The sequence below is a fragment of the Argiope bruennichi genome, chromosome X1 (assembly GCF_947563725.1).
Source record: "Argiope bruennichi chromosome X1, qqArgBrue1.1, whole genome shotgun sequence".
NCBI classification, from domain to species: Eukaryota; Metazoa; Arthropoda; class Arachnida; order Araneae; family Araneidae; genus Argiope; species Argiope bruennichi.
In genome coordinates, this window is record NC_079162.1 from 35,346,529 (window position 1) to 35,360,463 (window position 13,935).

General features: G+C 30.5%; 1 protein-coding gene across 1 annotated transcript in view; it reads right to left on the bottom strand.

Annotated features, from left to right (window-relative positions):
* Window position 1: 1 nt before the first annotated feature.
* LOC129958279 (pancreatic lipase-related protein 2-like) overlaps window positions 2-13,935 on the bottom strand; it is a 37,593-nt gene continuing 23,659 nt past the window's right edge. The window contains exons 8-10 of the mRNA XM_056070616.1: window positions 11,687-11,810; window positions 1,415-1,591; window positions 2-245 (exon numbers count right to left, since the gene is read on the bottom strand). Coding sequence (XP_055926591.1) covers window positions 155-245; window positions 1,415-1,591; window positions 11,687-11,810 — 392 coding nt within the window. The 3' untranslated portion in view covers window positions 2-154. The remainder of the gene's footprint in view (window positions 246-1,414; window positions 1,592-11,686; window positions 11,811-13,935) is intronic.

Sequence of the window (13,935 nt, forward strand, 5' to 3'; positions counted from 1 at the left end):
ATAAAGAAAAATTGATTTTTATTATCAGTTTTTAAGAGCAGTCTAATTATTTACTATAAGTATACAAGTATCTTTGTATTTGAGCTTGAAGGACATGATATTGTGCATATATTTTATGAAAGTATGATATTGAAAAACACTTCCATAAGTGTACTTATTTACATTCGTCCAGAAAAACCTCCTGTTTTGATTTAATGGCTTGTCCTAATTTATCACAAAACTTCTTTGACTCCATTTTCTGTTTCCTAAAATGAAATGCGTTTTTACTTATTTTGATTAAAAATAAAATTGAATTACTATATTTTCGAAATTGGCTCTCTATCGTAATTGAACAAAGAATGCTATTTTTGCCTCAAACAATTCTCTTTTTTGGGGGGGAGAGGGTGGATACAGTTTTATAAGGAGAGAAGATTTTTCCTTAAGAACAACGCCTCCTGTTGAATGAGAGGTCGAAGGGTTATAGGTTCAGGACTCGATTCCACAAAAGAGTCGACCTACTTACGGAGATGGCACACATGAAATGTTTTGAGGGTCAAACAAATACGCTGATATGGGGTGGAAATTTGAAGTGGAGTGCTGACTGGCGTGATCGTTTGAGTACGGTTCAGAATTATGAGACAGTCTTCATGTGTCTTTGTAACTAAATGTTAATCTGACTAAACAAAAAATATCATACAAATTTAGTTGTATGATATTTAAAATTTAATCCATATTACAGTATTTTTTATTATAAAAAATTATTTGACTAAATCCTTAAAAAAAAAGCAGAATAAGGGGAATTTAAATGCTTAGTTTTTTTATTGGCTAAAATTTCAGTGGCTTGAGATTTCATATTATGTTATTTGTATATATGTTTTAGAAAATTCTACATGCACTATGGATAAAATTACGTTGCTAATCAAAATATTTTGAATACTAGGACTATATGGCAAAAAGGTGAAAGGTTCCGTATTATTATTATACGTACAGGCCGTATATTATCTGGAAGACAAAAAAACGCTTTAAATTGATATTTTAATGCTTATGAATTTGATTTCAACTTTTCTATATTAATAATACTTTTAAACAAAATCATTCCAATATTTAGTCTTTTTTTTTGTTTCGATAAGTTGGACCACTTGCTCTACTGTTACATACATCACATAATTAATTCACTTGTATGATGAAAAAAGTCGAAGTTAATGCTACATTTTATATTATTTTTATTCATCCGTCAGATAGTTTAATTTTATTTCATATGGACTCCGACTCTTGGTTAATTTTGCCAGAAGTAAATTGCTCCATCTAATAGAATAATAATATGAAAAATAATTAATAGTAATTCTTTCCTCTGCAGTAATCTTACTTTCTTTCTCTTAATGTTACTTGTTGAAGTTGAATAAAATTGTCTAACAAAAAAATATAACGAACTTACTTTTGGTTATTAACATTCATTGGTCTTATTTTCACATAATCCAGGTGTATAGTATGTGTTTTGAAGAAATTCCATGATGAACTTGACCAGCTGAAGATTATACTGGTTAATTTTCCTAGATGTTTTTGCTCACGTAAGAGGAAAGTATAAGTTGCGCCATGAATTAAATTTCCATTTCTGTATGAGGAAAAAAAAAATGATTTGTAGTGAAAGGAGAAATTAGAATGGATACGATAATTTTGTCAAGATTAGCATTTGCTGCCAGCTTTCAAAAGTAGGGTAGATAGGGATTGCAACATCGGATCAAAAGTTCAATACCGGTATTCGGTATTTTTTAGATTTTAATACCGGTAGTAGAAATTTGAGAAAAAGAAAGAAAACACAGGTGTTTGTTTTATTAGAGAGTGTAAATATCACAAAAAATAATTTTTAATTTATAAATTATAACAGTATATAAAGAATCACAAAAAAGTAAAAGGACATCTTATTTATTTAAATCACAAAAAAGTGTAAATATCATTATTCAGTCTGGTAGTAATACAAATTTTTGAAATGTGATCTTAAAAAATATAATGCATCAATTGTATTGTCAGTAAGACTGGAACGTAATTTTGTGCAACAATTACCAGCAGCCGAAAACGCTCTTTCGGCATCTACGCTGGTTTGTGGTACTGTTAGCAATGCGCGATATACTTTTTCCAAGTATTTACCTCTAAATACCTCATCTTCAAATAAATTGATTTCTTGTCGGATGATTTTGAATATAGCTGATTTCTGTATTGTATTTTGGTTTGTTGAAATTTTTTTTATTTACAGCTATTTCTAATTTTTGTTCAAGAAACAATTCCTTTTCACTATCGACATTAGTGTCATCATAATTTTCGATAATGGGGTCAATTCACGGTCACGTGTCAAGTACCAAACAAACCGTTTCTGTTCAATTTTCAACCGTTCTGCGCATGTCGGGATGTCTGCCAATAACGTTGATGATTGAATAACGTTGAACCATTTTTTAGTAAATGTTACGCTATCCGATCAATTATTAGAAACTTCCAATTTTTAAAAAAAAAATATTATTTTCTCCAAATTTTCGTAGTTATATAATTTTATTTCTTATATTAAAATTTTAATTTGCATTTTCAATGGAATTGTTGTTTTTGCATAATTAATTAACGTCGCTTTTTAATTCGTTTGGTGCTGCTTTATTCTTTCCTTTCCCATATCCTTTTTTATCAAAGGATACATGTTGACAAATGACTATGGCAGTATTTCTGAAAAATTACATATGTTCTTTTTTACATGTTATTGAATGTTGAATCGTATGAATATAGTTCTTTTTAAAAATAATTATTACTCTTAGATAAGTTAATATTTTAAAGCTTACTAGTAAAATTATTATATATTTTTTTTCTTATGTAATGATTTTTATTAATATTGAGACTTTGATGTTTTCAGTTTAATTAGTATATATTGAATAAATTATGTTTACATTTTCAAATTATGAAATATAAAATGTATAGATACCTTTTTTTAAATCTATGCAACTTATGAATCAGTTATTTCATTTTAATTTGTAGAAATCATTGAAGGAAAACAAACAGAATTACACTTTCATATTTTTTATTTACACATTACAAAAAATATATATATATAGATAAAATATATATGGTATTTGAAAAAATATGATCAAATGGATGTTTCAATATACTCACTTTTTCAAAAAAAAACTATTTACTATTTATCAACATTTATTTTTCTAGACACTTAGTAAAAATATAAAGAATGTTAATGTAAATGATGAAATCAATTTTATCCAACAGAAACATTCTAAACAACAGTTTTTTTTATCACCAATAAAAACATAATGTTGAACAATATACTTTTAAAGCAGAACATTTATGAAATTTTTTTTAATGCTAAAGTTACATTGATAAAAATTACACTGAATGAATATCATAAAATAAAACAAAGAAAATTTGATAAACAAGAATAAGGTCATGATATATATATATATATATATAGAGAGAGAGAGAGAGAGAAGTTAAATAGGATGTAAAGAGGAGTTGGAAGAAAAACTTTTATGCTTTTACAGAATTTTATAATTCAAATTTGATATGTTAAAAAAATAGAAAAAAAAAAAAAAAAAAAAGAAGAAGAAAAGTGAAACATGCATGTAGCAATGAAGTTGGGAATAAAAATTATATAATAAATGCTGATATGGAAATTGATTTTCAATGAAAAGACCTTTATTTATTAAAACAGAAATCACTGAGGTGCACAGTGATATAACAGAATATTATGATAATAGTCAATTTCAGTTTAAATACAATAAACTATTAACATTTCATTTTTAACAATAGAAAAGTTGTTTGACATAAATTCACTTTGAATCCATCACAAATCTGCAAATGTAATTAGAAAACTAGTGATATTCACTTCCACCTAAGTTTAGCATTATAGCAGTTGTTATTTTTGCAACAGGAGTTTGTTTACTTACATTAATTAAATTTAGATAAGATTTTTTTAAAAAATGTACAATGTAAAATTAATGTAAACATTTTAAAACCTTTTAAGCATATTCAAAATTATCAGAAATTTCATCAAATGTGAATAAAGTAAATTAGAAATGCACTCACGATTTTGTTTGATTGTTTTTGACGGCAAATCGTTTACCGATTTCTTTTACCGACGTTTTTCTAACAAATTACTGGAACAGCTATATTTAATAAACGGACACACACTGAATGAATTCTTCAAAATGATCGGAGCATATCACCGACTTCGAAGTCTTGAAAAAATCTATACCAAAGCTATCAACCCAAGTCAGAATTGTTGAAAGGAAAATAAGAAAACATTTTTATCATGACAGTCACTCTTGTGTTTCGCATTAAAGCATGCATCCATCAGCACACCAGTATTTCCTCTGTTAACACATAATAAGCGGAAAGAAAATGACTAAAAAATTATAACTTCAAATGTAAACAAAAAATCCGCTTCATACTTGGCGGAGAACGTTAATGGCAGACTGATCGACGAAAGCGGTGCGGATGAAACTTAAATGCCATGCGCAAGAGGTACATGACATGTGACTTTTACGTCACATGAATTGACCCCATTGTACCGAATTCTTCTGTACATAATTCTGAATGTGGATGGGTTTATAGGCAAAAAATTTTAAGAAAATTTACTATACACTTGGTTAGATTTGAATTGGTTAGTCTCTTTTCTTCTTTATCATTTTCATTTTTAAAATCATTATAATTATGTAAATACCGTAAAACATTTTCTATTTCGGTATGCCTTTCTTCTGTGCGATTTTTCAATGTAATATATAATTCTTCATATAGTGATGTGTGCTGTTCTTTCAGTGACTGCAACATGAAATTTATTGTTGCATAGCTGTTAAAATATTAGAATCTCTCCGACATAATGCCTCAACGGCCAGTTTTATTGGAAGTAGAGCTGATACAGTTCTGGATGTTAATTCGAATTCACTATCTGAAAAATTAATTTCTAGGTTTAAGTAGATTATTGTTTTTTGGATTGAATTTCTCAGTTTCAAAAATCGTTCTATCATTAGGAGTAAACTTTTCCAACGTGTTTCAGAATCTAATATTAACATTTATTCTGTTTGATTTTCAGTTGGTATATATTTTTGTAAGATGGCATTTTTTGTAGGGGAACATTTAAATATCTTAACAATTTTTCGAACTTTATAAATTATTGTAAGCAATTCTTGATTTGTTAATATTTCATACTCCTTAGCAATATCTTCTTCAACAATTAAATTGTCAATATCCCTCTCTTCAAAGTCGGAATCCGAAGTTTCTATATCCACAGTATTTGGATTCTTCGGTTCTTTAATTTTTTGGTATAATATGTCTATTACTCCTAATTGAATTCCATGAACATAGAACAATTGCTGATATGCACCAATTAACTTTTCAACTTTTTACATAACTGTTGCTCCGTCAGTGGTTATGGATACAATATCTTCTTTCAGGAATAATCCATGACATGTGTAAGTCCTATATTCCCAAAAAATTTTTTCTGAATGAATATTTATATTTAAATAGCGTCTATTTCTTACACTTTTCCATTCATCAAATGTAAGACTAAATTTTTCACCATTTACTTTTAATTGTATTAGCTTGTGTTTCAAAGAATTGCGAACACCGTTACTGTAGTTTATAACAGTTCTTCTTATAGTGTTGGTAGATTTTTAAAACCTCTGGCGGATAGTGATTTTCTTAATTCAGTTGAAGTGCAAAACACTCGAAATGGCATAACATCCAATGCTGTCATTTTACTTATAATTTCATCCAAATTATATATTTTTTTCTCACAATCTAAAATCCCTGATGGCTTGGGCTTAGAAATTGTGCTTAAATTTGTATCTTCATCGCAATTAGATTCTTTCCTCTATAACAAATTTGTATCATGTTTCGTTTTTAAATGTGTATGGAGTTCGCTTGTACTTCCTCCGTTCACTTTAAAAACCCTTGAACATTTTTTACACTATGCCATCATATTCTTTTCATCATATAAATAATGAAACCAAACCGAAGTATTATCAACCGATTTTTTATGTTCTTTACAGTTATTCTTTGTTATGGGTTATTATTTGAGTATATATATATAATAATTCTGAAAAATATTTTGAACCCTAAAGTATGATATGCAAATACAATGTGAATAACAAACTCGCCAATTTAAAAAATATCGAAATATTACTCACTTTCTTCACAACTACAACCTTGTTTTCACAGACACGAATATCATACTACGAATCCTGCGCATGTGCAGTATCACTCGGAGCTGTAATAGGATAGTTTTGACCCGCCTCCTTGGATGATTCACATCACTTCTCTTGATTGTACGATGTAACTTTGCATTCACAGTCTAATTAATTTCGCCCGTTAGGGAGACATAAAAACAAAAGCGTATACTATTTTGCTATGTTGGCGATCCCTGAACATATAGTGGAGACAATTTAAAAAAATTTCTAGTAAATATCGAAAAAACAGTATTGAAACTTGTGAATACCGGTATTGCAAAATTGTACAAATGGCTCAAAACACCGGTATTCGGTATACCTTTATTGCAATCCTTAATGGTAGACATGTAAAATTTTAGGTGTCTTTTAACAGACCGTTTAAAAAGGAAAAGAATGATAGCAATTATTGCTGTATCGAGTGATATTGATTATTTTTTCCTTCTCATTTTTCTATGATATCATAAAAATGACATTTTTCAGATAAATTTCAGAATAAAAGTTACCAAGATTTAAAATTGGCTGAAAACTATTAAAAATACTAGTCAATTATTAGAAGAACGATTTCTGAATATTTGATGTTCCTATATGATTAAAAAAGTTCATCACAGGAGAAAAAAAATAATTAAGTGTTTGGTGTTCAATATATATCATGTGTAGGTTTAATCAAAAAATATTTTGCATAGGAGGAATGTCTAGTAGATATTTTGAATCGAAGTTCATTGCTACCTAGTTTTTTATTGTTCAGAGAGATGCAACCAATTCATGTGCCTCTGTGAACTCGAATTTGACATTGGATCTTTGAATGATTTATATGTTGAAATGCAATGCATTTCTTCTCTTCTGAGTAATATTTAGGTAATAGTTTAGGAGTCATGACTACATTATTTAACATCTTATTCAGTACTGAATTATGCCGGCGTCCTCCCCGTGACCTGGGCGTCCTGGGTTCGAGTCCCGGTTCGGGCATGGTTGTTCTTCATCTGTTCTATCTGTGAGATGTGTGAATGTGCCCCCCATGTAAAAAGGGGTTGTGCAAGCGAAAGTGACGCGTGAGTAGCAAAGACGTACTCTTGGCCCTAAGTGGCGCTACTAAAACAAGAGACGCTCCCTTGGCTTAAAATCGCTGACTTCGTCAGCGAGCTTGCCCATGGCAAGTGCCATTATAAACAACAAGAGCAACAGTACTGAATTATTGGACATCAACTGTAATTATTGCTTTCAAAAATTGTTTATAACCAAGTAAAATGCATGGAAATCCTGATTTGTTGAGAAAATATCTGACCATTGAAGTAAAATGCATTTTAAACCATCACTAGGTCAACATTTGGTCTGCGATAAAAAAAAAATAATTGTAAATTTTATATATACGCTACTGGTAAAAAGTATTGCAAGTTTGAGAAATTTCGCGTTTTTTCAAGAATAAGCACTACAAAAGTAATATTTTTTTTCATTTAAAGTGATATTTTCTACTATAAATGTGGTGGAGAAGTTTCAAGCTGTTGTGTCATCCATTGTGAAGCAATAGTCTGCAACGATTGCTCCGTCCCGGTAATTATTATAAAATGGCTCCGACTGCGAAGGATTTCATTTCGTTTGTTGCGCTGTCGAAGTGCGTTCACTGTGCATTGATTTTCAACTTAAACTGTTCATTTCTTTTTAAAATGTGTGAATTAACTCGTGAGAAGCATCAGGCTATTATTTTAATGCATCGAGGAAACATTTCAAATGTTAGGATGGCTCACTGGTGAGACTGCAATAAGTCGACTGTTTCACGCCTCATAAAGAGATTCAAAACCGAAGAAACTGTAGATAAAAAGCCTAGAAGTGGTCTTCCAAGGTTATCTTCTAAACGTGCTGATGTCACATTGAAACTATTATGCCGTAAAAATAGATTTGCAAGTTCTACTACACTTGCAAGAGAATGGAATGAGTCCACGTCTGTCATTGCCAGTCCCAGAACAGTTCGCAGGAGGCTCTGTGAAGCTGGTTACAAGGCACAAGTACAAGTACCTAGAAAAAAAACCAGTACTGACGAAAGCGATGCGGAAAAAACGATTGGAATGGGCCAAGGTGCTCAAAAATTGGAGTATTTTAGAATGGAGACAAGTTATATTCAGCGATGAAAGTCCGTTTTCTTTAATGTCTGACAAGCCTGGTCACAATTGGCGAAAAGCAAATGAGAGCATGAGGCCAGAATGCCTGGTTCGTACATCAAAACATTCAGAAAGTTTCAAAAACCCCAACTGGACGACTTCATTTTGTACAGGGAGCCATGAATGGTGACAAGTATGTTGGTGGGCTAAAGGATCAGTTGCTTCATAGTGCTTGTGACTAGGTATTGCATTACCGGTATACCGAATCAGGTGTATTGAGCCATTTGTACAATTTTGTAATACCGGTATTCACAAGTTTAAATACCATTTTTTCGGTATTTACAGGAAATTTTTAAAATTGCCTCCACTATATGTTAAGGGATCGCCAACATAGCAAAGTAGTATACGTTTTTGTTTTTGTCTCCCTAACGGGCGAAATTAATTAGACTATGAATACAAAGTTGCATCGTACAATGAAGATAACAGATAAAATACTGTTTGACAACGGATTGTAAAACCCTCCGCGCTTTTGCGCATGCAGTAGGATGGGTATAATTCGACAAAGTAGGGTTGAGAGGAAAGGAAATAATGTTTACATTTAACAATGAAGACTCGTGGTTTTATGAGACGTAAGTATTACAGATAATTAATAATACAGAAGGAAAAAGGTGCTAATGCGCAGTAAAATATTTCAGAGCAATTTTTATTTAATATAAGGGACAAAACATTAAATTATGAAGAATAAATGAAAGAATATAGAAACTTCTTATTATAGAATATAGTGGATACAGAATCTTCGGATTCCGACTTTGAAGAAAGTGAGAGTGATATTGACTATGAAGATAATTACGATTTAATTGTTGAAGAAGATATTGCTAATGAGGATGAAATATTAGCCCGTCAAGAATTGCTTCCTATAATTTATAAAGTTCGAAAAATTGTTAAGATATTTAAACGTTCCCCTACAAAAAATGCCATATTACAAAAATATATATTAACTGAAAATAAAATAGAATACATGAAAATATTAGATTCTAAAATACGTTGGAACAGTTTACTCCTAATGATGGAACGATTTTTGAAACTGAGAAATCCAATCCAAAAAGCAATAACCGACTTAAACCATCAAATTAATTTTTCAGATAGTGAATTTGAATTAGCATCCAGAACTGTATCAGCTCTACTTCCAATAAAACTGGATGTTGAGGCATTATGTCGGAGAGTTTCTAATTTATTAAGAGCTAATGAAACAATAAATTTCATGTTGCAGTCACTAAAAGAACAGTACACATCACTATCTGAAGAATTATATATTACTTTGAAAAATCGCACAGAAGAAAGGCATACCGAAATAAAAAATGTTTGCATAATTATAATGATTTTAAAAATGAAAATGAAAAAGTAGAAAAGAGACTAACCAATTCAAATCTGATCAAGTTAATAGTAAATTTTCTTAAAATTCTTTAAATAATCTGAATGTGGATAAGTTTCTTCTACAAACCTATCCACCTTCAGAAGAATTCGGTATAGTTATCGAAGATTATCATTTCACTAATGTCGATAGTGAAAAGGAATTGTCTCTTAAACAATAATTAGAATTAGCGATAGATAAAAAAAAAAATTCAACAAACCAAAATACAATACAGAAATTAGCTATATCCAAAACCATCCGACGAGAAATCAATTTATTTGAAGATGAGGTATTTAGAGGTAAATACTTGGAAAAAGTATATCGCGCATTGCTAACAGTACCACAAACCAGCGTAGATGGCGAAAGAGCGTTTTCGGCTGCTGGTAATTGTTGCACAAAATTACGTTCCATTCTTAATGACAATACAATTGATGCATTATATTTTTTAAGATCACATTTCAAAAATTTGTATTACTACCAGACTGAATAATGATATTTACACTTTTTTGTGATTTAAATAAATAAGATGTTCCTTTACTTTTTTGTGATTCTTTATATACTGGTATAATTTATAAGTTAAAAATTATTTTTTGTGATATTTACACTCTCTAATAAAACTGGTAAATAAAACGAAGAAATATCTGTGTTTTCTTTCTTTTTCTAAAATTTTTTCTACCGGTATCCCGGTATTAAGATCTAAAAAATATCGAATACCGGTATTGAACTTTTGGTCCGATATTCCAATCCTAAGGCAGAAATAGATAATTCAGCAAGATCTAGCGTCCAACCATACATCGAAAGAGGTAAAACAAACTTTACAATTAATTTGAAATTTCAGTTAAGTTCTGACCTCTATATCGAAACATTCGTTATTTTAGGTTAAGGATGCTTTTGCAAAACATGGTATTAATGTTCTCGCATGGCCAGGAAACTCGCCAGATTAAAACTCTATTGAGAATTTATGGATTATAATGGGAAAGAAAATAACTGAGAATCATCTCAGAATAAAACGAAAACTTCAGGAAACAATAATTAAAGTTTAGCACCATGAAATTCCGAAGGAAGTATTGCAAAACCTTGTGGATTCCATTCCTAACAGAGTGGTTGCTGCGATCGAAGCCAGAGGCGGCCCAACCAAATATTGAATGCTTTTCAGTTAATTTGACACTTTTATTATCTTTTCTGATCAAAAGAGCTTGAAATGTTTTCTTTACTTCATTTTATTCCGGGGAACCAAAATGGATTCCGATACTGATAACCAGTACATTTTGTTTGTATCTTATTCTTTTTGAAATTAAATAATTTTTTTTGTTCAATAACTTTATTATATCTTACCTTTAGACTACTTTAACATATTGACGTAAAAAATATCATTTTAAAGGAAAAATATTGCTTTTGGGGGGCTTATTCTTGAAAAAACGTGAAATTTCTCAAACTTGCAATACTTTTGACCAGTAGTGTATGTAGCCCAGTCATCTAGAATGTGAGTTTTTCATTTGATCTCTCTTACATTTATGACAATGCATCAACATATGATATACTTTGTGGCTTGTACCATGATTTTAAAGCCCGATTAAAAAAAAATCTGTACAATTTGGGATGCTTCTTGTTATCATACTCTGTTTTGAAGGACATAGTAAATTGGTCTAAAATGAGAAATTCAGCTGGACAATACGCCAATTCCTTTTATAGAATGGATTGTAAGCATTGATTGAATATTTAATCTGTCTAGTCTAAATCGTTTGGAAATTTGTATGCCAGTATGATTTTACTAATTAATCTGCTTTATTATATGGATGTAAAATATCCATGTAGTGAAATTGCTCAGTAATAAATTAATTCACCAGCAAGTCGTAATTTAGATTCTTTAATTATTGAACAACAAGCATTTGTGATATAAAGTATCTGATATCTTTCCTAGATTAAATTAGCTAGTGTTTATTCTTTTCATTATATTCTACGCAAAGAAAAAGAAAAGATGTAACACTTACTTGGGTGAAAGCTGAAGATCATAAATATTTCTTGTTCCTTGGATTTTCAATTGAATTTGACCTGTATTATCTGAAAATGATGTCTGTGGCTTTCGCAGTTTAACTTGAATTTGGTAGGAATATTCTGCAACAATATAAGGCTACTTTTCAGAATCTTTTATGATTGATAAATTGAAGTCTAATTTTCTTAGACTTTTTATTATCCAAAAGTTAATTGTAATTTCTTTCAGTTTAGAAAGATGTAAAAAATCTTTTGTGAAAGCTTTAATTGAATGTGGAATGTAATAGTTCTTAAAAATTTTGAAACTGTCAGTTTTGCAGTCCATTAATTAAAATTTATTTCCAAATGTCGCATCAAATCTACATTAGATTATCGAATTTTATGTCGGTTATTAATTTAAGTAAATCAGTCATTTAGAAACGCTGAAGAGGAGTCAGTTTTTCTAATACAGATGCGTTATTAGGCATTTACGTATTGTTTGAATTTGCTCACGAGTATAGAAAAAACTATTTGTTTTCAAAGTTTACCAATAAAATTATTATATTAAAAATGTATTTTCTTTAGAAAATTGGTTTTATTTAGATTCCTTATAAGAAAAGTACCGCTTGCAATTTCCCGAAATGATCTTTGAAAACTTTCGGATTAGCGTTTCTGCTCATGGGAGCAAGAACCAAACCCCATTTCTCGTTTTAAAACTCATACATAGTTTTGATTAAGTTTAAATTTAAAGAGATAATTTGAAGAGAAAATGAAAGTCTCGATTGAGCTCGTAGATGGGCCTGAAGTTCTAATGGGTTCATTGCTCTTAATACTCCGAATGTTCATTTGCTCTTAATTCTTTTACTTTTGAAGATAGAATGGTAATTCAAATCAGACGAACTATTGCCTCTGTAATGAATTTCTGACTAGCAAGCTGCCTAGGACAGCTGTACTTCGGGGAGCGCATATAGGTCAATTAGAAAAATGTTAGCCTAGTCACCAAATAAACAAATTTATAAAATATACGAGTATTCTGACTAATAAAATATTAGGATAATATTAACACTTTGTAAAGTATAATATTGTGTTAATTTTGTTATTATAGTATTCATCAACACTGCTTAATTAATATTTTCTACAAATGTGGATACGTGCAGTGATGAGCAATGATCAAATAAATAAAAACATATATTTTCACAAAGATGATAAAACTGAAAACTAATCATAAATTAACAACATTTTAAATTAAAAATGTGTTAAAATGTTAAAATAAATCGGCCGATAAATTAAAGATACTCATAATGGGCATTGCTTAATTCTAACGTACGCATATCCGGTTTGGGGATATGCTGCCAAGTCAAACTTAAGAATTATTGAAATTCAACAAAATATTCTTATTAGAAGATTCTGCTATTGTCACTGGTACATGCCTAACACTAACATGTATAAAGCTCTTGGTTATCCATCACTCAAGAAATTTATTAAAAAACTTGCCACTAAATTTTTTAAGAATCTTGATTCTCACGACAATGAAACAGTTCATGCTATTCCTAAATACACTCCTAATTTACATATTAAAAGGCCCCGTAATATTCTGCTTTAACCCCCCCTTTTTTGTTTTTCTGTTTTATTCAAATTCAACTTTAATTTTTTCATATCTTTAACCAATTGTCCTGGCAGCGTTTTCCCAATCCTTGCTGCACCTCCTATCGCATCCTGACAGCCAATAGAAACTTGAGCTTCATCATGCCCCTCCCACTTCATCTTCTGTTAATACTACTTTAGCGACTTCCTTGGATTTTTTCGAAAAAGATCAAGGCAACACTGAACGCAAGGTTTCTGACAAGTCCTTTCATCTACCGGAGATTAAGCCCCAACCCTAGGGGCTAGGCACTCCGTTAACACACATCATTAAACATTGCTTAAGGCCGCAAAATGCCTAAAAGTCCGCTAGTACTCATTATAATGAAACACATTTGTGTTTAAAGTATTTTTTTCTTCTTCTGTAAACTGAAGTGATTTTCAACCTCTTATTTCGACTGGTTTTTTAAACCTGGCAAATGGCATATCATTTGGAAGCTTCATCAGTTGAATTCGCTTTCAACATCTTCCATTCGCATAGCTCTAACCTTATGAAATTAGAGGTGGATACAACGGCGGGGATCGAATTTCCTTTCCCACATATCATCAGATAGAAGGAGTTTATATTCGCCTTCTGGCCTTGGGATGGGAGTTAAAAATATTAAGCCAGGTCATTTGGATTGACAGC